Source organism: Rhinolophus sinicus, linkage group LG06 (genome assembly GCF_036562045.2).
Source record: "Rhinolophus sinicus isolate RSC01 linkage group LG06, ASM3656204v1, whole genome shotgun sequence".
NCBI classification, from domain to species: domain Eukaryota; kingdom Metazoa; phylum Chordata; class Mammalia; order Chiroptera; family Rhinolophidae; genus Rhinolophus; species Rhinolophus sinicus.
In genome coordinates, this window is record NC_133756.1 from 164840115 (window position 1) to 164866809 (window position 26695).

General features: G+C 53.0%; 1 protein-coding gene across 3 annotated transcripts in view; it reads right to left on the minus strand.

Annotated features, from left to right (window-relative positions):
• The window catches only part of KCNQ1 (potassium voltage-gated channel subfamily Q member 1), a 307207-nt gene that overhangs the window by 194927 nt on the left and 85585 nt on the right, over positions 1–26695 (minus strand). For all 3 annotated transcript variants that reach the window (XM_019713689.2, XM_019713688.2, XM_074336909.1), the window contains exons 7-10: positions 22248–22358; positions 21338–21433; positions 18710–18832; positions 17570–17699 (exon numbers count right to left, since the gene is read on the minus strand). In XM_019713689.2, coding sequence (XP_019569248.2) covers positions 17570–17699; positions 18710–18832; positions 21338–21433; positions 22248–22358 — 460 coding nt within the window. The remainder of the gene's footprint in view (positions 1–17569; positions 17700–18709; positions 18833–21337; positions 21434–22247; positions 22359–26695) is intronic.

The following is a 26695-nucleotide window of genomic DNA, read 5'->3' on the forward strand; positions in this document are numbered from 1 at the left end:
TACCGTTATTAAGAGTGGGATATTGAACTATTACTTAACTATTATTATTGAATGAGGTGCTGGGAGAGGAGGCTACGTGACACTCTGCTCAATGCCCTCCCTCCCCTTTGCTGGTGTCAGGACTCAATGGGGAGCTAGCCGAGCATCCACCTTGCAGTGGGGCGCATTGGAGAGTTGAGCTTCCACCCCACTCAGAGGCTTCAAGTTGGTGCCCCCACCCATTTTCACTGGGAAGATGTCTGTGGGCAAAAGGGGAGCCAAATGTCGATCCACCGATCTGTGATGAAGGTCTGTAAGGCAGTGCCCTCCATTTTCTGGAGTGGGATTGGTGGGGCCTGGGGGGAAGCTGACACTGGCTCTATTTCTACACCTCAAGAGGGCAACTGTCTGCTAGGAAGGAAGGAAGAAGGGAGGGCGGGAGGGAAGGAAGGAAGGAAGGAAAATACTAAACAGAACCCAGAGTCTTCTAGGATACAATGTCTAAAATTTCCAGGGTATAATTGAATAGCACTTGTCACGCCAAGAATGCAGAGAATCACAATAAATATAAGTGAAAAAGGATAAATCAGAGATGCCCAAATCAAAGGAAATCCAATGTTGGAATTATTTGACAAGGACTTGAAAGAAATCATAAAAATGCTTCAAAAAGAAAGCAATTATGAATTTTCTTCACAAATAGAAAATCTCAGCAAAGAACTAGAAGTTATTGAAAATGGACATTATAGAACTGAAAACTACAATAACTGAAAATAAACTCACAGACTGGACTCAGGTGTAGAGTGGGGAGCACAAGGTAGAAAGAGTAACTGAGCCTAAATCAGTAGAACGGACTCAACGTAATGGAAAAGAGACTGAAAACAAAAAGCGACCAGTCTCAGGGCTCTGGCTAACAATGACAAAAGAGCTGACATTTTTATGGCAAAAGAGAAGAGAGTGAGAGAGAAACTGTTCAAGCAAATGATGGCTGAACACTCCCCAGTGCGGTGCAAGACACAGTCCTACAGATTCAAGAAAGTTAAGTGAATTCAAAGCATAAGCCCGAAGAAATCTACAATACACCAAGATACATTATAAACTTCTAAAAACTAAGGACCAAAAAAAAGCTTTTTTTGAAAGGAGAGACATAGCACATTACTTACAGAGCAGCACTAATTTGAATGATGGTGAATTTCTCATGGGAAAGCATTGAGACCAGAAGGAAGTGCAGTAACATTTTTCAAATACTTACAGAAAAGAATTGTCAACTGTGAATTCTATTACCAGCCAAATCTACTCAGGAATGAAAGGGAAATAGACATTCTTAGATGAAGGGAAACAGAGCATTTGTTGCTAGCAAACCTGCCCTAAACGAGAGTTCACCATCTAATATGGTATGGTGTTCAGTGAATGAGGAGGAAATACTTAAAGACAACTGTGTTTCAAAAGTGGTGAGGATAAAAGGAAACAACTGAAAGTAAGATTTCAATGCAAAGAAGCACTGATACTGGGAGATTATGAGAAATTCATATTTACATTGTCATACGAGGGTGACTAGTAAGAAAACAATACAAAACTACTTACTCAGAAACAATGCAGACATCAGAAAGATAACGAGGGAATGCTTCAAACACTTCCATACGTGAGTTTGACAACAGATGAAATGGACCAAGTCCTCAAAAAGCACAGGCTAACAATTCACTTGACATGAAGTACGTAATTTTTATAGCCCTGTCACTACTGTGTTTCCCCCAAAATGACACCAAGTCTTATACTAATTTTTGCTCCATTAGGGCTTATTTTCAGGGGATGTCTTATTTTTTCATGTACAACAATCTACATTGATTCAAATACAGTCATGTCATCTTCTGGAACATCGTCATAACGTACTAACTGCGTCCGTCTGGCTGAGATCTTAACTGCAGCTTATTTTTGGAGTAGATCTTATTTTCGGGGAAACATGGTAGTAAGGAGACTCAATTTGCAATTTAAAAATTCCCCAGAAGGACTCCCCAGGCCCCAAACCTTTCACTGGGGCTTTCTCCCAAGCTTTCAGAGGAGAGTAAATGATAATGCCATACAATTTCTTCCAAAAAACAGAAGAGGAGGGACTCCCAATTCATTTTATGAAAGCACAAGTCCCCTGATAACCAGGCAAAGATGGTACAAAAAAGAGAAAACTACAAACCAATATTCCTCATAGACGCCAATATCCTTTTAAGATATTAACAAGTCATCATGCTCCCTGATTTCAAACTATACTGTACGACGTGAAACTGCGAAGCAAACCCAGGCGGGAGGCGCCTGGATGTGGGTCTCGGTGATGATTTTTTGCATCTGACACCAAAAGCAAAAACAAACAAGTGGGGCTCCATCAAAGTGAAAACCTCTTCACAGTGAAGGAAACCACTGACAACATGGGCAGCCCAGGGGATGAAGGAGATACTGTAAGTCGTGTATCTGAAATGCGACCTGTGGCTAGAATGTGAAGAACACTTACAACTCAGAAGCTAAAAGACAGAGATCCCATTTTTAAAAAATGGATGATGGGTCTGAATAGACATTTCTTCTTCTCCAAACGGATACACAAATGGTCCATGAGCACATGAAAACATCTGCACACCATTCGTCAGAGGGAGATGCGAACCAAAAGCACAGTGAGATGCCGTTTCACACGAAGATGGCTATGAAAAGAATGTTTACAAAACCAGTAACATGGAATATGGGCGAGGAGATGGAACAATCGTCCAGTGCCCATACACTGTTGGTGCGGGTGCGGAAGGGCACGCTCTCTTTAGAAACGAGTTGTTTCTCAAAAAATTAAACGGTTTCCATCTGTCTCCACATTCCTCTCCCTCACAGTTACCCAAGAGAAATGGAATCCTATGTCCATCCACACACACAGGTCCACAGCAGCAGTGTTGACAATAGTCAAGAGGTAAAAGCAACCTAAACGCCAATTACCCGAGGGATGGAGACGTAAAACACGGTGTGCCCGCCCACACGAGGGAATATTACTCAGCTGTAAAAAGATAGGAAGTCCTTTTACGGCAACATGGATGAATCCAGAAGACATCATGCTGAGTGAGGAGCCAGTCACAAAGGACCATGTATTGTATGATCTCATTCACATGAAATGTCCAGAACAGGCACATCCATAGACAGAGAGTAGACTAGTGGTCACCTGGGATGTAAGGAGGTGGGGGGTGGGGTTGGGTGGCGATGTGTAAAGGGTACTGGGCACCTTTTGGGGGTGATGAAACTGTTTTAAAGCTGACTGGTGCTGGCAGCATAAGCCTGGAATATACTAAAAAACACCAAATTGTACACTCTAGATGGAGGAATGGCAAGCTACGTGAATTCTATCTTAATAAAGCTGTTACCCAAAACACTATCAGCAAATATTCAGGATGTAGGGTTAGGCAAAGAGCTTTTAGACCTGATACCAGAAATACAATCCATAAAAAAGAATAAAGTAGACTTGATCACAGTTAGAAAGGTTTGCCCTGTGGAGGAACCTGCTAAGACGATGAAGAGAAACTTACAGACTGGGTGAAAGTGTCTGCAAACCACACACATCTGACTCATGACTAGAATCTAGGATACATAAACACTTCTCAAAACTCAGTATTTAAAAAGCAACCCATTTGGGAAATGGGCAAATGGTAGGAACAAACGCCTCACTGGGTGGGATGTGGGGGGGGCAACAGCATGAGAAGATGTGCAATGTCACCACCCACTGGGAAATGCCACCACACACCTGTGAGAATAGGGAACGGGAACAGTAGTGTCGACGCGAGGATGCAGACGCCGAGAACCTGATGGGTCCCGGGCTGCGAGGGAACACCAAACGGGACAGCCCCTCGGGGCAAGCTTTGCAGTTTCTTCAAAAAACAACATGCGATCAGCTTCCAACTCAGCCGTCACTCTCTTGGGCTTTTATCCCAGAGAAATTAAAACTGACGTTCACATGAGCTGTATCTGTGTAAGTTTCCCATTGCAGCTGTAAGAAGTTACCCCAGACTTGGTGGCTTAAAACAACACAAACGCCTTCTTTTACAGTTCTGGGGAACCGAAAATCACCACGGGGCTGGCTTCTTGGTGGCTCTGTCCCTCGCCTTGTTGTCTGGAAGCCATTGGCATTCCTTAGCTCAGAACCCCTTCCTCGCATCGCACTGCGTCTTCTGCCCTAACTGCCAATGTGGAGTTGCCTTCTCTTCCATAGTCAGACCTTCTTGTGAGGACATCATGATGACACAGGGCCTACCAGCCAGTCCATCTCAAGATCCTTCATTTAAGCACATCTGCAGCCTCCTTTGCCGTATCAGGGCACAGTCACAGGTGCTAGGAATTAGGACCTGGATACCTTGGGGCTCATTGTGCAGCCCCCCACAATCTGAAAGACGACCCCAAGTGTCCTTCAGTAGCTGAATGTCACAGAAACCGTGGTACATCAACAGCATGGAATTCTACTCAGCAACAAAAAATGAGCCAACTTGATACACAGTAACTTGACCGAATCTTAAAAGGATTATGCTGAGTCAGAACAGCCAATCCCAACATCACGTGCGTGTGATTCCATTTATAGAACATTCTTGAAAGGACAGAATTACAGAATCAGAGAACGGATTAGTGGTTTCAAGGGATTAAGGAGGCGTGGGCGTGGGCGTGGAGGGAAGTGGGTGTGGCTACAGAAGACCAGGCTCCTTGGGGACGGATGTGTTCTCGGTGGTGACACCTCCAGGTGCACAGCCTGGTGGGACCCTCCACTACAGTTGTAGAAGCTGTTACCCTGGGGGGACTGTGGAAAGGGCACGTGGGATCGATCAGTTCTTAGGATTGCATGGGAATGTTGAAGGACACAAAATTTAATTTTTAAAAATGGGCAAAAACATGATGAGCCATTTCATCAAAGAAGATACATAATTGGCCAGTAAGCACATGAAAAAGCTCTCGGCCTCATCAGTCATTAGGGAAATGCAAGCCAAAGTCACAGTGAGCTAACACTCCCCCCCCACCCCCCCGCAGCAGGATGGCTCAGATAGAGCAGACCGAGGATAGCAAACATTGGTAAGGACCCAGAGAGACGGGAGCCCTCAGGGTTTGCTGCAGGGAAGGCAAAAGTGTAAAAGGGTCTGTTTTAGAAAACAGCTTGGCAATCCTTCAGGAAGTCCACACAGCTACCACTTGGCTCAGGTATCTATCCACGAAACATGAAAGCCTCTGCTCTCACGAAGTCCTGCACACGCATGTTTTTCATGTAGCCCAAAAGCAGAGTAACACAAGCATGTCTCCATGGGTGGCCAGACAAACACTGCTACGGCCACGCGATGGACTACGCCTTAGCCATGAAAAGGAATGAAACACTTTCATGTGCTGTCAGTGGGACGAAGCTCCAAAATCTGCTTCACGAAGCCAGACAGGAAAGACTATATTCCGACTGATCCCACTTCCGTGACTTGTCCCCGAGTAGGCAAGTCTATGGAGAGCACCAGGAAGTAGTGGAGTGGGTGCCAGGACGGGGAGTGGGAACGGGGATTAACCAGGAACGGGCACGATGGAGCCGAGGGGGGGTGCTGTCCGAGCCTAGATTTTGGTCATGATGGCAGAAGTCAGTCAGTTACCAAAATTACACCGAACATGGGTGAATTTTATGGTGCATAAATTATATCTCAATAAAGTGGTGTGATAAAAAAACGAGTTCAAGAAATGAAACGTTCCCAACTAATTCTCAGATGGGATAATAGAACCACATTGAAAGGAGAGAGGGGGGAGAAGACCTCTAATCCACGTATCTTTAGACTATACAGACAGAGCATGTGACTCCATACCCAGAGTCGTGAGTAGGGTGAGGCAGAGGATGATGAAAAAACCCTGGACTCTTTCCAGAAGGTTCCATCTTATAGTGATAAGGACGTATTTTCAACGTATTATACTTGGAGCGGCGGTTGTGTGTGTGAATGTGGTTGGGCTCCAGGCATCTCACTGTGCACGAGGGGCTTGCAAATAAGGAAGACCCCAGTGCAGATGGTCTTCTGCACAAAATTAGAATTAGACACTGGTGTAGACTGCAGATTTCTCCATTGCCACATCTGTGTATATGCATACAGGTGTGTTGACAGCGTGGATTTGCACGAGTGTATATATGTGTGTGTTTCCTCAGCACTCTGCACAGAAAGGGCCCAGAAGAAAAGATACCCAGTAGCTGCGAGCGCACCCATTACCTGGATTTGGGTTTCTAATAATTTCACTCCCCATTCAAAGGAACCAGGGCTCCTCGGAAAACTGGGGGACAGATGGGTATAAAATGAGCCTGAACCTGGCACACCAGAACATCAAGAAATTGTAAAAAAGAAAATGTGAGCACGTCACATGGACACAGGGCGTCCACTGGCCAAATGTGGGACAATCCCAATGCTAAACTAATTAAGGACAGGAAAGAATGGTAAAATTCCACAGAAACATGTATATAGACAATAAATCGACAGAAATAAACAGATAGATGAGAAGGGAGGTCCTTTCACAGTATCATGGGGAGACTTTCCTCTCAGAGGAGCGCTCTAGGAAGCAGCGTTTTCAGCACTTTCATGGAAGAATGCAAGGAGTTGGAAACTCAGCATTTTGCAATCACCCCCAATAAAGCCTGGTTCCAGAAAGCCTTTAATCCGGGAGACATATTTTGATAAGGAGCAGGATATCTGCCTGGTCTGAGAGCGATCCCTTGGCCTGTTTGTTGGTTACCAGGCAAAACAGAGGATCTGTTCAGTAGGACAACCGGACAGTGTTTCAGCTGGCGGATTAAAGGAGCATCAGCAATTAGGCACAGAGGGCAGTGGCCGTGGGATGTGACACCCTGAGAAAAACAGCACGTCACTGATGCAGCGTTCCAGCTGCGGGTGAGCAACTGAATCTCACCACGAGGAACATCAGAGAAACCAAACCAAGAAGTGGTGGCGGTGGTGGTGGCAGCGGCAGCAGCGGTGGTGGTGGTGGTGGTGGTGGTGGTGGTGGTGGTGGTGGTGGGTATCCTTCAGAAACGTCCACGCCATACAAGCCAGCGCCTGGGCATATTCCCAGGGGGATAAAGAGATAGACAATGAAAGGCAAGCCTGCCCCTGGCCTGGATCCTGCACTGGAGAGAAGAAATGCTACGAAAGACACTGCCATGTCAACTGGCAAAACTGGAATACAGATGGGAGATTCGGCATGCAGGCTGGATTAGCACTGGATTGCAGAGGTTGATAACCGTGCTATCGCTTTAAAAGGGCGTATTTCTATTTTTGAGGAAATACACAGCAAAATGTTTAGGGGCGAAGCAAAATGCAACTTACTCTCGAGTGGTTCAGAAAAAAAGTGTTGTGTGGCGACACACAGAGAAAGGGAGTCAAATGATAAACCAAGTGGGGTAGAATGTTAACAATTGGGGAGTCAGATCTTAGTAAATGGTGTAGGGTGTTTTCTGTCCCATTCTGATTCTGCTGCTTATTCTGCGGTTCAAAATTATTTCCAAATAAACAGTTAAAACAAAAAACAACCCAAACCCTGAGGTATCAATTTAACCCAGTGATTCTCAACAGGGGGCAATTCTGCCCTTCCAGGGGACATTCAGCAATATCTACAGATATTCTGGTTGTCATAACCCAGGGGACGGTGCTGCTGGTACCCCAACAGAGGCTGGGAATGCTGGTCAACATCCTGCAACACACATGACAGCCCCTTTGGCAAAGAAAGGTCTGGTTCCACATAGCGCTAGTGCCACAGCAGAGAGACCAGGCCCCACTCAGCTGACAAGACGGAAAGGCCCTCTGCTCATGACGACTGGCAGGGATGCCAAGAAGGGGAGCTCTGTGGAACAGTGAGGTCTGACAGCCCTTGAGGAAAGCAACCTGGCAACACCCACTGAAATTAACAATGCACGGATACCTGTGTTACAGGCTAAACTGTGTCCCCAAATTCATAGGTTGAAGTCCTAACTCCCCAAGACCTCAGAATGTAGCTGCATTTGGAGATGGGCCCTTTACAGGAGTGATTAAGTTAAAATGAGACCATTGGGGTGGGCCCTGATACAACAAGACTGGTGTCCTCCTAAGAAGAGGAGATTCGGACACACAGACACCAAGGGTACATGTGCACAGAGGGTTGGCCATCTGAGGACACGGTGAGAAGGCGGCCATTTGCAAGCCAGGGAGAGAGGCCTCATGAGAAACCAGCCCTGCCCACACCCAGACCTCAATCTTCCAGCCTCCAGAACTGTGAAGTAAATCTCTGGAGCTTAAGCCACCCGGTCAAGCATCTTGGTAGGGTGGCCCTATCACACTAATACCTCTGGGAAATTACCACATTGAAATAAAGGTGCTAGCACCTAAGGATGTAGGGAACAAGAGAAGTGTTTAGAAAACTGGCCAAACTGAAGCTAAGTGGATTCCCAGCCATAGAGAACATTGTGGCACTGTGGGGACTGCAGGAGAGATGTAAAATTTTGGAATGACTTGTCCCGGCATCCTTGGAGGGAATCTCACCATGTTACCAAATGGGAAAGGCAAGATGCGGGAAAGTACGCGTGACATGACCCCACGCATTTGGAAATCAGCGATAAGCTCCTATTAAACCATGTATGTTTAGCTCATCATATGTTGTGAGCACTGGGGAAGAACATGAGATTGTTAATACAGGTCAGAGGTGAGGGGAACCAAGCAAACAAGGAGAGAAAAAAAAGACTGCAGAAAACCAGACACATTATACACATCTGTAAAGGTAGGTGTGTGGGTATTACAAAGGAATAAAATTTTAAGAAAGCTTAAAAGAAAGAGCAGCCCCGAAATTTGTGGCATGGGGAGCTGGGTGGAGTGTGGGCTGTGTCACAAGGGAGGGCAGGAGAGAGTCAGGGCAGAGGCCAGAGACACTGGAGTGTTGGATCCACACAAGCCCTGAGTGACCACTTGCATGGTCAACACGACTCTCCTGGGAGCTCTGTTAGCGCTCCTATTTCACGGATATGGAACCTGTGGTGCAGAGAAGGCAGCAGCTTGTCCAGAGTCACACAGGATAAAATGGCAGAGCCCAGTTTGGTCCCCAGGGCTGTTGGCCATCAGGCCGTGCTCCAAACCACTCTGCGAATCTGCCACTAAACTCTTCAAATCGTAATTGTAAATGCAGGATTTAGTTTTCCTGGTTCAGATTTGGCAGATATATTAGATAAAAAATAACACTAATAAGGAAGGTTGGAGCAGATCTGAACAATGCAATGAGTAAGAGTATACGTGTATGTGTAATCCACCTCTACATATATTTTATCTGTATGCAAATAAAATATTCTCTACAAATAGAGAATATATCTTCTTAACTTAGGTCCATGGACATTTACAAAAGCAATTTTATTTTTGTACTTGGACACAAAGGTTCATTTTAAAAGAGATTTCACAGGCCACATTCTCTCACTGTAAGCCTGTTAAATTAGAAATGAATAACAGTGATAAAAGATGTACTGCTTAACAATTAAGAAAACATCTCTTTAAAAAAACTGTAGATCAAAGGAAAATTAAAAAATCAAGAAAGCAATGAAAAGGAACACATTTCATAGTAAGATCTATGTGTCACAGCTAATGCTGCAATCAGAGGAATACTTATAACCTTTAAATGCCTTTTAGAAAGAAGACTTTAAATAAATGAACTATTACTCTGAATTAAATTTTAAAAAAGAATAGTTAACCAGGAAGAGGGAGCTAATAGATATGAAAGCCCAAGTTGATGAAATGCAAAACAAAAATAGCAAAAAGGTAGTTTTCTGATAAGATAATAAATGCATAATAAAATAAAACAAATCTCTCATGAGCTTGATTAAGAAAAGAAAAACTATAAAAGCGGAGGCAAGGGGAAAAAAGAGAACAGACACAGAACATAAAATCACTAAAGAGAGAAAATTTTGTTTCCTACCAACTGGCAACATAATTGAAACCCTTGAGGTATTAACAGCAATGAGTAAATTACCCCAAAGGATGCAGTCTATTTATTTAGAGCAAATTACCATAAAACAGACTAAAAAGATTAAAGATCTCCTTTAAAATGTGTACCAGGCCCAAAGGGTTTTACAACTTAGTTCTGACATTTAACCTTTAAAGAGAAGACAAGTCCAGTGTTGGCCCAAGTGTCCCAGGACACAGAGGCAGACAGCTCACTTTTGTAAACACGGCACACACAGGATGGCAGATCTCCCACTGTGAACCAGAGACACCATTATTTCTAGGATTAGATATCAGGGACGTCTTTCATCAGACTGAGAGGACAGTTTCTGTCTTAATGGCTGTTTAACAGACAGAGGATACTTTCTTTAAGCAGACCTCCAAGGACAGGTATGCCAGTGGCTGGCTATTTTTTGCTATTTAACAGTTGCAGAAATCAGTACCCTAATAATGGGTCATTTTGCAAATGTCAGTGTAGAATACATTTCTGGAAGAGCTGAAAGGACTACGCATCTTTAACTTTCATTGAAATTGTCTTATTTGTCTCCAGAGAGGTTGTATCAATTTATTCTTCCATTATGAACGCCTGAGGTATGCTCACTCATAGGGTGGTATCAAACTCTTTAATATTTAGCAATCGGATAAGCAAAAACACTCCACTGCTTTCACTTGCAGTTCTCTTATACTCGAGGTTATCAGCATCTTTCTTTTCATCCTTCAGACTCATTGGTATTTCCTTTTCTGAGAACTGTTTTTCTATCTTTAATCCTTCTGTCTTCATGATTTATAAGAGCTGCTTAATATAGTTGATAAAACTGGTCCTATGTCTTCGATATGAGAGGCAACTATTTACTTTTGGTATTTCTTTGCTCTGCAAAATATTTCTATTTTATATATTTTTGTATCACAAGGGATACTTAGCTATAGCTTTCTCTTCTTATAATCTCTTTGGCTAGTTCTCATATCAGGGTGATGGTGGCTTTGTAATGAGTTTGGAAGTACGCTGCCTTTTGAAGTTTCTAGAATATTCCCTTATGACCTTTTTAATATCTGTAGAATATGTACCACTGTCTCTCTCATTTCTGACACTGATAATTTGTGCTTTCTCTCTTTTTCTCCTGCTTTGTGTCGGTAGCGTTTTATCAATTTTATTGATCTAAAAAAACCCAGCTTTTGGTTTCATTATTTTTTTCTATTGCTTTTCTGTTTTGTATTTCTTTTGTTTCCCCTCCGGTCTTTATTACTTCCTTGTTTCTTCTTATTCTGGGGTTAGCTTGCTGTTCCTTTTCTGGTTTCTTAAAGTGGAAGCTGCATGTCTTCTAGTGCACATGCCGTGCTGTGCATTTCCCTGAAGGCTGCCCCAGCAGAACCTACACATCGGATGTGCTGCGTTTTCATTTCCATCCCGCTGAAAATATTGTGTAGTTTCCCTTTTGATTTCTTCTCTGATCCTGTGCCATTTTGAAGCATGTTAGTTTCCAAATAATTGAGGGTTTTCCAGAGATCTTTTCTATTATTGATTATTAGTTTAATTCCATTGTGGTCAGAGGACATACTTAATTTCTCTTGAGTCATTTTAAATTTATTGGGACTTGTTTTATGGGTCAGAACATGGTTGAACTTGGTAAATGTTCTGTGTATACTTGAAGACAATCCGTACTCCGCTATTGTGGGAGGAGTGTTCTAGAAATGTTAATTAGGTCACGTTGGTTACAAGTGTTTTCAGGTCTATATCCTGACAGCTTTTCTGTTTATTTGTTCCATCAGCTCTTGAGGTAGGTATATTAAAATCCCCCACTCTAATCATGGATTTGTTTCTCTCTCCTTTTATATATTAGTCATTGCTTTTTCCTTCCTGGCTATCGGATTTGATGTTACATTTAGATATATTTAGGTATTTGTAATTTATAAATCAATAATAATTTAAATGCTACCAATATGCACTATAGCATCTGATATGGACTGTCTGCCACCATTATTTTTGTAAATGTTCTCTGCTTTGGGATTTTATTTCCCCTCTGGCAGAGGAAGAATTTAAAAACCAGCAACAGTATCAGTCAAAAGAGTGAGATGCTGACCCTGATTCCAGCACAATCAGAACCGAGCTGGGGGGCCCCCCAAAACACCTTCCAAAGGGGCCTGCAGGCTCTTTCCAGCCCAGCAAGCCAGGAACACAGGCGCACAGGCGTGAGTACTGGACAGGACACAATGAAAGCCAATTTGAAAAGAGTTCCCGGTGATCTGTGGCATCAGTTGTCCCAGCAGGTGAAAAAGCAGGCGCCATGCTGGGTAGGCCGGTGGAGCCAGTGCCGGGGTGCACGCGCCTGAGGCTGGCCGGGGCCGTGTGTTAAACACCTAACAGTTGCTCTGTCCACGCCGGAAGACAGCAGGCGGCTGTTCTTTGTTCATTATTCTCTTCCACTTGCTCCTTACGCTCTGTAAGAAGCACGCACCACTCTCACAACCCGAAAACAAGTGTTGAAATTTGAGAGTGGGCTTCACGTCTTCCTGGAGAGACGGGCAGGGGTGGGAGGACCCGCGGGCACCGGCGCGCGAGTGGGACTTCGTGCGGGTGTGCGTGCAGGCGTGGGCAGCGAGCGCTCAGTGGGCAGAGGTGGCAGAGCTGGAAAGGTGAAGGGGTGGTTGTCAGGACACTCGTGGACGTTTCCAGACAGCAACCTGGAGGATTGAGGGTGGTCACAACCCGCCTGCACCCGCATCCGAGAGACACATCCGTTCACCTGTTCACGCAGAGCAGGCTGGAGGGAGAGAGGTGGTGAGGACAAAGCCACATGGCCGAAAGGTGGGGCTAGCAGCTCAGGGAGGGCCGACGAGAAGGTCCTGGTCCAGAAGCTGAGAACGTGTTTGAGGAGCCGGGTCCAGCCTCTTCCGCTCCCCACCATATGCCCACACCCACCTGAGAAGGCACAGGCCCTCAGCCCTCAAGGCCTTGTAGGGACCACGTCCCCAGGACCCCGAGGCCGGCATGACTGACATGTGGAAACCACCATGGCCGCCAAAAGTCATAACCGGACGTCCTCCAGAGCCTGGGGTCACGTCACCCCTGAGATCAGACCATTTCCATCGGCCCATGTGCGGCCAAGGTGACACAGACCTGGAAGCCACAGAAGCTCTGCTCTGGCTTCCTTGTGACCTGGTGCTGCACCTCATCCTCACGGTCCCCAACGCCAGTCCCCAGGCCACCTGCTTCAGGGTAATCTGGGGCACTCGTTACAGATACACGTTCCTGGCCACCCCACAGGTACTGTGACTCAGAATCTCGAGGGCTGGGCCTCTGAGTCTGTGTCAAAAGTAAAATTTTCTAGGTGACTTGAGGGACCCCCAGGAAAGTGCCCACCTGGAGTGTCACCACCCAGCTCTCTGCCAGGGGGGAGCTCATGGCTTCATGGTTGGGGACAGTTCTGTCTATGGATGAGGACCCCTGTTTCTGGCAGTCAGTAGGCCTGATGCCACGAAAAGCCCCTCTCTGCAAGTTCCCAAACAGGCTTGCAGAAATGTACAAACGTCCTTCTGTGGACACTGCTGAGCTCAGGGACGGCACCCCGAGGCCAAGGGGGGAGCAGCTGCAGCACAGCTGACCGTGTGCCGGCTTTGACACCACGCGGTCCCAGGAGTCTGACTGCCTGAGAGCTGCGCTGGGGACTTCACAGCCCCCCATGGCCCCCCAGGGAGAAGAGGCAGAGCCTGGAACCAGCAGGAGGCAGGAATTAGAAAGAGTCTGCACATGAACCTGGGCTCCTAGAAAAGCTGGACCAATTGCATGAGGGTGACGTAAATCAAACGAACGAAGCCAACCCGCGCACTGGCAAATGGAGACAGAGAGGAGGTTCAGGGTCTTAATCTATTTCTTAGAGTCTAAGTAAGGCCCCCTGTTGATGTGAGAGGCTCGGGCTTGCTCTTGCAGGAAATTCGATTGGCGTTTACACTGCACGGCTTGTGTAAGGAACGCCACACCTGTGAACCCACACCACAGATGTCCCCGGTCAGCTTACCGGGTCACCTCATACAAGCAAAGGGAGTTCTTCTCCAGAGCAATGTCCCCTCAATCAGGGCACCCAGGAACCCCACAGATAAAAGCCTCACCAGTCACAGCCTTAAGCTTATAAATCCACGGGGAAACAAAGCACCACAAGCGAGAGTCAGGAGAAACCACAGGAACAGAGCTGGACTTTCTAGGGACCACAGATAATGAAGCCATTGGGTGACGATGATGAAAGAAGCACGTTCAAATGACCCCAAAATTCAAAGTTGTACTGTGAAATATGAGGCAGATACGCGGTGCCAAGACAAAGCAGAGGAGACCCCAACAAGGACGCAGAAATAAAAACATGCCTAATTGAAATGGAAACCTCAATGCATGTAGTGGGCAGTAGATCAGACACTGATGAGTCAGTAAACCAGGAAGAAATGACCGAGGACACAGCACAGGGAGACAGAGATGGAAAAGATTAGCGACGGCCCCAGAGGACAGACGACATGGTCTAGTAGAAGTTTCTAGAAGAAGTGAGAGAGACTAGGGGAGGCAACACTCTGATATGCTGGTGCTGATTTTCCAAAGCTGATGAAAGACACACATCCCAGACTCAGAATCACAGAAAATTGCAGGTGGGAAAAATTAAAATAACCTACCAGCCCGGCTGGTTGTGGTCTCAACTATGGAACAATGAAGTCAAGGAGAAGGTATGTAGGGTCACCAGAGGGGGCATGGGTCACCTTCAAAGGGCTGTGCATTAGCTCAGCAATGCTAGAAGCCAAGGGAGAATGGCACACTTCCCAGGTGTTCAGAGAAAACACATATCTCAACCCACAACTTTTCCCCAAAGAGGCCACCATCCGAGAGCAAAGGAAAGGCAAAACGCAAGAATTTCAGACAAACAGAAACCGAGCTCGCCATCCGCAGACTTTCACTGAGGGAAGCAAAGGAGGAAGGAAATTAAACCCAAGTCATGAGACAGAAAACAGGCACGATTGTTGGTGAATATAAGCACCTCTCGGCTGCGTACAATGGCAGCCATGTGACAAGGGAGGGCTTGTAACAAGAGGGCTGTTGAAAGAGCAAAACCCAAACACAGGGCGACAACAGCCCATGAAACGGGCAGCAATGGGGTTCAGGGCCCACCGGCTCTGGGAGGGTCTTGGATGGACTACAGGTTGTGATTGGATAAACCCTGCAGGTGCCACCAAAGCGCAGAGTCAGCACGTGCAGCCTGACAGCGACATGACAAGGCCCATCTCACAGGGCTTCACTGTAGAGCCCGGGAATGGCTCACGAGTGACACGCACATGCTGGGAGCACGCAAACAGGAGTGGGAGCCACGAGCCGCCACACGGCTGGGTTACTGCCCTCAATGTGTGCCCCTGCTCTCAGTCCCACTGTGACGGTGTCACGTCGGGCCTCGGACTGGCCTTCCCCGGCGCCCTGCCTGTTGTCCCTGACCTGTTCTGCCTGTTCCCCCATCCATGCCACCCCAGGCGAGCCAGGACAAGCACAAAGCTGACCCACGGCCACTCCTGCTCCGTGGACTTCTGGGATCTAGACCGTCCAACGCCCAGGGGCTCCTGGTCACAACTCATGCCCGAGGCCTCCAGGCAGAAGCAAGGATGACCCAAACAGCACCAGCGTGTGCCGGGAGCCCACAGGGGCCTCTAGGTGAGGTGGGTGAGGTCAGCACCCCACTTTACAGATGGGGTGTCCTGTGTGGACAGGAGCAGTGGCACCGCTGTCCCCCTCTGCTGCTCACACCCTTCCTCTCCCTCTGTAGCAGCCCTGTTGTCACCTCTTCCAAGAAGCCTTCCAGGGCCCACCAGCCAAGCCAGGAGCGGTCCCTCAGAGGCTCACAGCCCTGTCCCCTTGCTGCCTCGCCCATCTTCCTCCTGGGAGGGCCAGGGTCCCTGCCACCTCCAGGGGCCTCACCCAGCCTCCCACAGAGCAGGACCCTAATGAAGAGTCCCTGGTTCCTGGTGAGCCGGGCAGTGCACACTGGAGACGGGAACCTGCGAGAGGCTGGAAGCTGGGGCAGGGTGGGGACTCGGGCGCCTCTGCCATCTTTCACCATGAGCAAGGCCACCAGCTGCCGGTTGTGGAATCTGCCCTGAAATAGGGATCCACCCAGCAGGGACAGTGGCTTAGACAAGGCTCTGGAAGCCATGACTGTGAGTGGCACTGGGCCTGAGGGTGAGGACAGATGCCCAGAGACACTGTGAGCCCCAGACAGGGAGAGAAATCAGCACAGTGGGGAGAGGGGCAGGCGGGGACGTGGGCAAGTGGGTGCTCCAGACAGGGACCGTGGGAGGGGACGGAGGGGACTTCCGCCTTACGTGCTACCCAGCAAGGCCGTGGTCGCGCCCTGGGTCTGGCTGGGCAGTAGGTAGCCAGTACGAGTGGGGGCGCCCCACTGTGCAGCGGGGGCGTGGGCCTTTCCCAGTGGGGGCCTCAGTGCCAATCCACACCCCTTCTGCCCCCACCGGGGCTCTCGAACGCGGGTAACCCACAGGGACCGCTCAGAAAGCCGATGGCTGCAGGACGGGCTCACTTATAAAGCTGACAGGAAAGAACCCTCATCTGCGTGGAACATTCCATGACGGGCACCTGGCTTTCTGGCCACTTGTGCCTCATTAGCATTCCACGGACATCACTGCGTCTTGGTAACACCAAGTGGGCTGAATGGACCATGGTCCGGCCGCTCCGCATTCAGCAAACAGTGAGGGACGCTTGACCCTATGGCCAACCTGCGCGTTAGCATTGGCCGAAAGCCCCCATTTGCATCGCGATGATGGTCATGCCCTGACTCTGGAGCTGCGTGGGCACCGGGCATCTGTGCCCACTCCAGTGGGCAGGCGGGAAGCACATCCCGGAGGCTCACCAGTGGTGTGGCCGGGCCAGAGCTCCATCCAGACCATGTGTGATGAGGCCACAGGTAGCCCGGTGCCCGCAGGCCAGTGCCAGGCTCCGTCCTGCCCACCCAGCTCCCACACAGGACGTGCCACAGCCCCTCTCCAGGACACTTTCTGCCCTGCTGCCAGGGACAGTGACCAGAGGCAGAGGACACATCATGGTCAGCCGCCCAGGAATCATGCGCGTGGCAGGCCGGGCACCAGCCACCCACGAGCACAGAGGGTCGGGTCCAATGTGAGCTTGTCACCCTCTGCCATGCTTGAGGCTGTCCTCACAACTACCAATCAGCCAGAACATTCTGGTGGGTTCGGGGTGAGGTCCAAGAAGGGAGTGACAGACACAGGAATGACAGAAGAGCAAGGCGCCGAGGAAGGGGACATCAGTACTGGCTCTGGACCCCGGTGCCCACTCCACCTGGGTGGGGGGGGCAGCATGTGCGGGCCACCTCCTCTCTGCCAGACTCGGGGTACCAGCAGCAGGAGGAGGGTCCCTCCAGGGTGGGGTCAGGCCTTTGAGTCATGGGTGGAAGGAGGGCCAGAGTTCCGACGGGCGCACACCAGGCCGGCAAGAGCCAACGCAAGGCCTTGGACACCGATGTCCATCAGACGACCGCATTTGGGCACCCATGAAGCCCCAGAGGCCCGTGCCAGCCCCGGGGGTCGGAGCTGAGTGACCAGGCCCCACCCTCACGCCCTCGCCCTGTGTGAAGGTCTCTCACCAGAACTGTCGTAGCTGTCGGTGGAGAAGTGGTCCGAGACGGGCTCGCACGTGATGTGAGGGACCGTGAGCATCCTCTCCCCTGGGCTTACGCCGTTGTCCCTGTCCAGCTTGAACTTTTTTTTCTTTACCTAACAAACCAAACACTCCATTGACGGTCCTGTGCCCCCTCTGCCAGGCCCCCCACGGTCCCCTGAATACCTGTGGTAGCCCCACTGAGCCCATGCCAGGGAACGGGGCTCAGGAGCCCAGCGCGGGACCCACCCACACAGAGGGGTCCCGTGGAGGCTCAGCCACTGCCCCAGGAGCTCACGGCCTCGGGGGCAGGTGGACAGGACACTGGCTAACAGACAGTACACAAGACACGTCCAGGGCAGGTGGTGACGAGAACTCTGGCTCTGGAGGGCTTGGACATGTGTGTGTGCCATGGCCCCGGAGAGGGGCTGTGGCAGTCCTGTCTGGGAGCTGGGTGGCCAACTGGGGGACGGGCCTTTTTGAGGATGTGACCTGGAGGAAGTGAGGGCACAGGCCATGCAGGAATCTAGAAGCTTCCAGTAGAGGAAATGGCAGGTGCAAAGGCTCCAGAGGAGCTGGAAACTGGGAGAGGTGGGTCCATCCAAATAGGGTACAGGTGAGGGCCAGGAAGGAGCTTGCTGCCAGGGCCGACCCACCACTCCAGCCAAACCACGAGACTCTTGCACAAAGCCTGCCTGAACTCTTCTAGCTGGGTCCTCAACACCCTCTTCCCCGAGCTGGACGCCACCTCCATCCCCAGCCGCCTGCAACACCAACCACAGAAAGCCCAACACCAAGGCCATCTCAAGAGCCTTCTCTCCAGCACTGGCCACAGTGCAGCCCGTCCCAGACCTGGGGCACCTCCTCTGGAACCTCCCCAGCCCTGGCCCTGGAGCAGCCAGCCCTACGTGCCCATCAGTGTGGGGACCCTGACTCAAGGGTGAGAGGGGCCTGGCATAGCGGGGTCCAGCATGGGGTGTGCACTCCAGTGCCCGGAAGGGTGCTGCTGCCCTGACGTGAGCTACGATGAGCTGACACCAGGGTCAAATCCTGGCCAGGAGCTGCCGCCACGGCCTTCCCGCCCACTGACAAGCGACCCCATCCTGGGCAGATGGGGGCTAGTTACCATGACAGACTTCTTGGGCTTGGGGCTGGGGGAGAGCAGAGCGTGGCCCCGGGAAGGCTTCCGCACGTAGATTTTCCAGGTGGCTGAGTCGGGGTTCTCGGCAGCATAGCACCTCCATGCCGTCTGGAACCAGAAGGGAAGGCTGTCACCGCCGCGACCCCCATGGGGCCTTGTGCAGAAACTGCCGCACACCAACGGTAACCTTGCCTGTATCCCCCTTCCTGGCAGGACAGTGGGGGGTCCTGTGCGCCAGTGCCCCCAAACCCCCAGGCTCAAGCCTGGCCCCTCACCTCCCAGAGCTGCACCTGCACAGCATGGCTTGGACCCTTCCTGTGCCACGTAGTACACGGCCTCATGTGCTGTTACTCACAACTTAGACCCCACAGAGGCCTTTGCCTGTGAACCCCAATCCATCTGCTGCCACCTCCACCCACCAGTCCCTCCTGGAAGCCGGCCGCCAGCCCCGGAGATGCAAAGATGTCTCCTCGGGGCACGCACGACGAGGGCAGGACAAGCACACAGCTGGACAGCCGGGGCCCCTGGCACTAGTGGGAGGTGACACTGAGTGGTCAGGAAGCAGAGCTCCCCCCAGAAGCCTGAGTGTGGAGCCCAGGTGCCACCCTGCAGTTATGGGAAGCCTCCAGATGGCACGTGGGTGAAGGTCTTAAGCCTCCATTGCACGTGACTACCACACAGGACGCCCCAGAGGAGAGGCAGGGGTGAGACGGGAAGGGGACACAGGAGGCCTTCTCATCGTCGGCCGTGGGGGCCTGAGGGAGGGATGAGGTGAGGAAGGTGCTGGCACATTGGCGGGGCTCCGGGGGGCAGCGACAGCACCCCTGTGATGGGAACCCCACTGACATGGTGGCTGGGGCAGGGACTTGCCGCCCTCACACCCACTCGGGTCAGGAAAGGCCAGAGGCCTGGCCCTCTAGGCTCACACGTCACACCCACGCCAAATCGCCTCCGTGTCCCCGTCCCAAGCAGCCTGAGCATATCCTGCCCACAAACACGATATCCGCCGGCCACCTGGCGCTTCCTTGCCCAGCTCCACTCCTCCCTCTGTGCTGCTCGGGTCCGCCCCCTCAGCTCACTGCCTATCCCCCACCTTCCCAGGGAGGTTCATCTGAGCCAGCGATTCTACCTGAGGCTGGGCCAGCTCTACAGGCCTGATTTATGGTCTCTCTGAAAGAAAGACGAAACTGTGGGGCTATAAAACCAGGCCTGAGGGGGCCCAGCCCCTTGTCTTTATGGCTCTGGCCTTTATTTCCTGCCGTCCAGGTATAATGTCCAGGCCCAGACAGTGGGTGCTGGGAGGGCTGCAGGGGAACGAGGTGGAGGCCTCGGCTGAGCCCCCGCGCCCAGGCTGGATAACTCCTGACAGCTGCCCAGCCCTCACCAAGGGCCTAGCCATGGCAGAGCGCTCAGGCAGAGCCACAGGTGTGACCCCATACTATGCCTGGGGGTGTCCAGCTCTGGGCGCCCAGAGGGGTCTACACTGCACTGCAGCCACTCCTCCGGGCAGAGGGTCCCGCATCCGTGGCAGGACACACGTACTGGGCCCCTTGCCCAGTCACTCCACGGACACACCCTGGGCCTACTCATCCCTGCTCCTCGGTCCCCAGCAAGGCCAGTCGCCAACACCCTCAGGCATACAATCTTAAAATGGTTCCTCTGCTTAAGTCTTTGTTTACATTAAAATGGCCCAGTTCTCTGGTGAGTTCCAGGAGGCTGGGGTCACAGACGGGAGCCGAGTCCAGGGGCTCAAGGCCCACTGCCCCCTCGCCTGCTTCCGGAAACTTCCTTCCCCCCACCGCTCTCAGGCTCCGCCTCCTCCAGCCCCCAGCTCTGGGGCAGCCTGTCACAGCAGTCTTGGGGTGAGGGTTGCAAGGGGCCGTCTCGCCGGGCTCCCCACCGGGCAATGAGGGGCCTCAGCACAGGTGCAGCCTGTGTTGGGCAGTGGCTGGGCCTTCTGGAAGCTGAGCTGGCGCTGGGGTCCAGACCACGGTGGTCCTCAGCAGCCACCATCAGGGAGCCCCGAGCCCCGTGGGTGCTGAGAGTGGCCAAGACACACTGGCGCCGCACAAGCAGGGCCCTGACCCCTGTGGGGACAGCCACCTGGGACCCTTACTCCTCCCTCCCACACTAGCCCCCATGGCAGGGTGGGGGGAGTGGCTGCAGGAAAAAGAAGAAAGGCGAGAGGAGTGGAACGGCAGGGCTGGCCACTGCGGCCAGGAGACAAGGGGCCCACAGGACTGACCACGCCTGGCCTCCTCTCCCCTGGCCCAGCCCAGGATGTGACCTTCCGTGGCACCTCATGGGACCTTGGAGAAGGGAGGTGGGCTTGCCCCCGCCTGGTGCCCACCCTGTCAGCCGCCTGGCATTTCCCAGGAGCAGAAGTTACGACAGGCGAGCAAGTCTGCTATGGAACGTGGCTCCTCCACATTCCGGAAGATCCGCAGAGCAAAGGTCCCAGGAGTCTCACGGGCCAGGCCACCTCGGGGCCAGGGCTCATGAGCAGTTGCCGGCGCCCAGAATGGGCACGAGCCTGTATTTACCCAGGTGGACACAGAGCTGGATGCACTGACAAGATGACCGCAACAGGGCCGCCACGATGGGCACCATCACCTGAATGAGCGAGGCTGCCGCCGGGATCTGCCGGTTGAAATGCTTCTGCCTCTGCTTCTGCTGGACCTTCAGGGCGAAACCGGAGCCAAGAATCCCCTGGGAAGGGACACAAACCGGGGCTCACAGCCACTCGGGCAGCCACACGACTGGGCTCGCCCTGCAGGTCACGGGAGCTGTGGAGATGGGTGGGCACCGGGTCGCCGGTTCGGGAAGGCCAGGCCTGCCCAGCACTGCAGGCCCCACAGATGAGGCCGCACCTTTGGCCAGCCTGCTGGGGAGGAAGGGAATCCCCAGGAGGAGGACCACTGCTGCACCCAGGCTCGTTAATGGCATGGAAAGGACCAGCTCAGCGGGTAGGGAGCTCCCCATCCATAGAGGGGATCAAGTCATACACATACACATTCACAATAGTGCCCTACAGCCATGTGACACGTACATATGGACAACCCATATGCACACACACATGACACATACACATACTGCTAACATGTAACATACGTTCACACACAATGCATATGCCGTACCCTGCCCCCCACACACACACAATGAACTAGATTTTAACCCTCACGGGCTATGATTTCTGGAACTGACATGGACCAAAGACCCTCCCAGGCCACAGCGCAGGGCCACTTGCTGCCTCACCAGGCACATACCTGCCACCTCTGGTGGTCACGTGGTAGCTGCTATTGGTGCCTCCCTACCACTCAGGGGCTGAATAAGCCAGCCTGCACCCCTGTCTGCCGGGAAAGGCCCTCACCTAGCCACCTTGTCACAAAGGACCACACTGGGTCCCATGACAGGCGAGCTGGGCTCTGGCTGCACTGCCCCGTAAGCAGGTCTGCTCACAGCGGGAAGCCCCTGCCTGCCCCTCAGCCCGGGAGGCTTCTCACACCCAGCATGGGTCACCTACCGCTGGGAGCGCGAAGAAGGAGATGGCGAAGACGGAGAAGCAGGAGGCGATGGTCTTCCCGACCCACGTCTGGGGCACCTTGTCCCCGTAGCCGATGGTGGTGACCGTGACCTGCAAGGGGGAGGGGCAGTGGTCAGCAATCAAGGCCCCAGAACCACTGGACGGGCATCTGTCCAGCCTGAACCCACCTCTACCCACAACATGCCATCCTGCGAACAGCAGCTGGGGACAGTCCCATCACCAGATGGCACCACCCAGTCAGAGCTCCAGGGCCAGTGCCACTGAGTGGCCTCCCAAACCACACGGTGGAACCGGAACAAGCTCACAGGGGAGGGGGTGGGGGGCACAGGCGCTTGCCCGGTGCAGGACCAGGGCTTGCCACTGGACAGGAGGCCAGGAGGCCCGCCCCCCCACCCTCACCCCCGCCAGCCCCATCCCGGCAGAGGCTGCCACCCAGGCCACCGACGTCGCTGAGCACTGGCCCCCAGGAGGCCGGTCCTCGACAAAGAGCTGGACGGGGATGACACGCCACTTCCTGACGCCACCCGGCACCACATGTTTCATGTGTCCTTTTTTCTGAGAGAATCAGATGCAGCTCAATCCTTCTTCTCGGTGGGGGAGCCGTCCGTCCAAGGCTTGTGGTGGGACAATGGGAGTAGGGGCCGCGCCCACCCTGCCCACACCCGGGACTCGCCTCCTGCTGGCATCTGAAGGGTGAGCCTGAAGATGCCATCCTGCAGGGGCACGAGGGGCCACCCTGGCTGGGCCAGCCGCTCAGCCCCTCATCCCTGGCCCATCCCGACTCCCCGAGTCTGGGCCGTGGGCTGCCCACTGGGTTTTCCAGGAGCTGGATCTGAGCCCGGCAAGGGGACCTAGTGAGCCCCCGAGTCACAGCGTGTCCTGTGGGCACATGTGCTCACACCCGCACCCTAGGACAGCAGGGATGGTGGCCCAGAGTGTCCATGTGGCTCCCAGGGGCCTGTGGGAGGTCGTCTTGGCTGGATCTGCTGCCCTGTGCATTTGCTTGGGCACCCCGGCTTCTCCCCTCTGGGAACCCCAGTCCAGCCAAGGGAGGAGTCTGTGTGGAGCCTCGTTCTCCTTCCCCCCCGAAGCCGGTGTGAGGAGTGGGGGACATGGCGGCAGGACCTGGGAGGGCCACTGAACAGACTCCATCAGCCTGAAGGTGAGGCAGACAGGCCCACACACGGCACCTGCGAGCCCTCAGAGCCATGGGCGAGATGACAGGCCTGGCTGTGGGAACAGAAGGACCACAGCACAGGAGACTGAGCGACACAGAGGGCACGTGGACAGGGGTGTCGGGGCGCATGGGTCAGCTCCCGTGACCAGGGACGTGACTGGCTGACCACTGCTGAGCCTGCCTGGCCTGTCTCCAGTGCTGAGTGCCCCTCACAGGACCCCAACTGTGCATCTACTTGTGGTCCTGGTCCTCTGTGCTCTCGAGTCGCCTCCCGCAACTGACCACATGGAGCATTTCCCTGTCACGCCACTGTCCTTCAAACGCACGTCCCGTCCCACATGGGCACTGAGCCGCTCCCTGTCTGGACCTCCGAGCCTATGCACGTGGGCACACACCCGCAAACCTGCCTTACACACAGACAGGACACCACACACGTGCACACACACACACACACTGAGCCATGTAAGGGCCTGGTGTGCAAGGCTGCAACATGGCACTCACACGTGCATGCTGTCACACACACGTACACACACTGGGAGCAGGACCCAGGTACCTGCAGGGTGCCATGGGCAGGGATGACAGCCAGCTGGCAGATAAGGGGACCACGGGGGAGCCTGGAGCCCCTCGCCTCTGCAGAGGGCTCGGCACTCGGATCAAGGAGAGATCTGGGCAAGGAGAGATCTGGGCAGCAAACGGGCGGGCACTTGGGACACTGCAGCCAGCCCTCTCCCGGGAAATACCATAGTTTTCCATAAACTTGTTTTACTTACGTAAGCACTCATTAACATACACACAATAAACATCTATTATTACTTTCCTGAACATGGCAGCATGTTTAAAACGTCTGAGTCTTCTAATGATCCGAGCATCAGAGCTACGGCTCACAGGAACAACCACTCTCTGGGGTCTCCGACCTTTGTTGAACGTGTAAAGGGTCCTGAGAAGAGCTGCCGGGCAGGGAGTGAGCGGCTGGGCGGCCTCTGAGACAGGCGCAGCCTGGGGGGCCGATTTGAAGGGGCTGCCAGAAAAGTCAGGCATTGAGAAAAATAACATGTAATGCAACCTTTTAAATGATCAAGATTAATGCAAAAATCCCACAGTGAAACCCACAGTGACCAGGAAATGAATGCAGGTGGGGGAGGGAAGGGCTGGCTACAAGGCCCCAGAGAGCAGAGTGAGTGGGTGGCAGGCCAGCATGCCTGAGACCACCTCCCTTAGCACACAAGAGTCCTGCAGGGTCCCTTGGCCTGGTCCCACACCCATCTGGGAGGTGTTGGGACTCCCTGCTGGCTGGTGAGCACAAGTTGGGGTGCCCTGGGCCAGGTGTCCCCCTCCCTCGTGTGGAGAGCACACGCCCAGATCTCAGGATGGCCTGGGCCCCTCAGACCCTGTCACAGACCCTCTTTGTCAAGTTAACGACGTCCTTTCAGCTCTTTGAGGAAACGGCCCATCCCCACAGAGCTGTTTGTTTTTCCTGAATTTACAGACACAAGCAGCTCAGGAATGGGTCATTTTATAGCTGCTGTGCTCGGAACTTGCCCCCAACCCGGGCTATCCAAATGCAGATCTGCACGTCTCCTAGGCCGACAAACTCTGGGGGACACACAATCAGCCCTGGGCACAAGGCAGCTCACACGCAACGCCACAGACACACTTCGGGCCCATCACAGGACCTCCTGGCTGGTAGGAGGGGGCCAAGCTGTCCTCGCCCTCTCAGGAGCCGGCGCTGGGGTGTGTGGTCACCTCTGAGACGTCACTCAAATTTCGAAGGACTGGAGGCATGAGAGAACCTTCTAGGCCCCTGTGCCCCCCACCCCCACGTTCTGCCCTGAGAAGCTAGCGCTGGTGTCATTGCATTCTCTCCTTTTTAAAGCAGCGTCCTGGAGGCTAGCCTCCAAGGGAGACGGGAGGGCCAGCCTAGAAACCTTGACCCCACTGGGCAGGCGGTCAGCCTGCGGCCACCCCCACAGGCCGGACACATCTGGAGATGTCATGACCATCTGTCCAGAGGGAAGGGGTGGCCAAGAGTGGGAGCAAGGACACTGCCAACGCTGACACTTAGGGACTCCCCAGGCATGGCACCGATGCTGAGTTAGGGCCCATGTTACAGAGGGGGAAACTGAGGCTGGGAGGGGGAGTGACTGGGCCCGAAGTCTCCGTGCTGGTAAGCTGACATGGACAAGGGCTGCACAACCCCACCCTGCACCATGACGCCAGGAAGGCGAGACAAAGCCGAAGCAAGTGGCTGCCCCCCGCCCCCCGTCATGGGCCAGGCCTCGCCCATCCTCCAGCTCCCACCCCGCCTGGAGGATGCGGGAAGGACGGGGCCAGAGGGCAGCCGTGGGGGAGAGAAGCCTGGGCAGAGGGAGGCTGGCTGGGCGGCAAGGCCATCTCAGGGTGTGACAGGCTGGAGCAGCAGGCCTGGGGCTCTTGTTTACCTTCTCATTCACGGAAACCTTAGAGCTCCGGTCGGCCTGGGCACCAAGCTGGTCCCATGCCCCTGCCCCAGTGTGCCTCACGGACCAGCCAACCACCAGCTGGATGCGGATACGACACTCGCGCTGTTGAGGAGGGCCTGTGCCTGGGGGCTCCTGTTACAGCACCACAGGGGCCATCAGAACCTCTTTCCCGCTTCCTGAGCAGTCCCTGGGGACCCCACACAGAGGCCGACACCATGCTGTGGACACCGGGTGCCATCCAGGCTGCCCCCACCCACAGCACAGCCCGCTCAAGGTCCCACATGCAGGAAGCCCTGAGGTCTCAGCTCAGATGTCACCTCCTCGGGAGGTCCCCTTCAGGGACCCCCACAAATCACTATGTGTAGACCATGACCATGCCTCCAAGAGTGAAAGACCAGGGCTGCCCAACCCTGCTGTAGCCCAGTGCCCAACGCCAGATCGTAAGTGGGGAAATGTGCCCTCATGGCATAAGGACATCATTGCCCATGGGAAGTCTCACAGCAACAGAAACAGGCACCGACTTCCTGGGACCGTGACATTCTCTGTGAGCCCCACGTTGGCCCGAGGAGCTAGACCCCATTGTCTGCTGTGCTCTGGATGAGGAAACTGAGGCATGGACCCTGGTCCAATCACGCTCCACCCTGGTCCCAAGGCCAGTTCAGTGGCACAGCTGACTGCACCCCGGGAACCTAGCTTCACTGTCTGCCCTCCCCATCTGCACCGCGCTGCCTGATGGAGGGCTGTCATTCATTCATGAGCCCCTGCCCCACTGCCAGGCTTGCCCAGGCCCT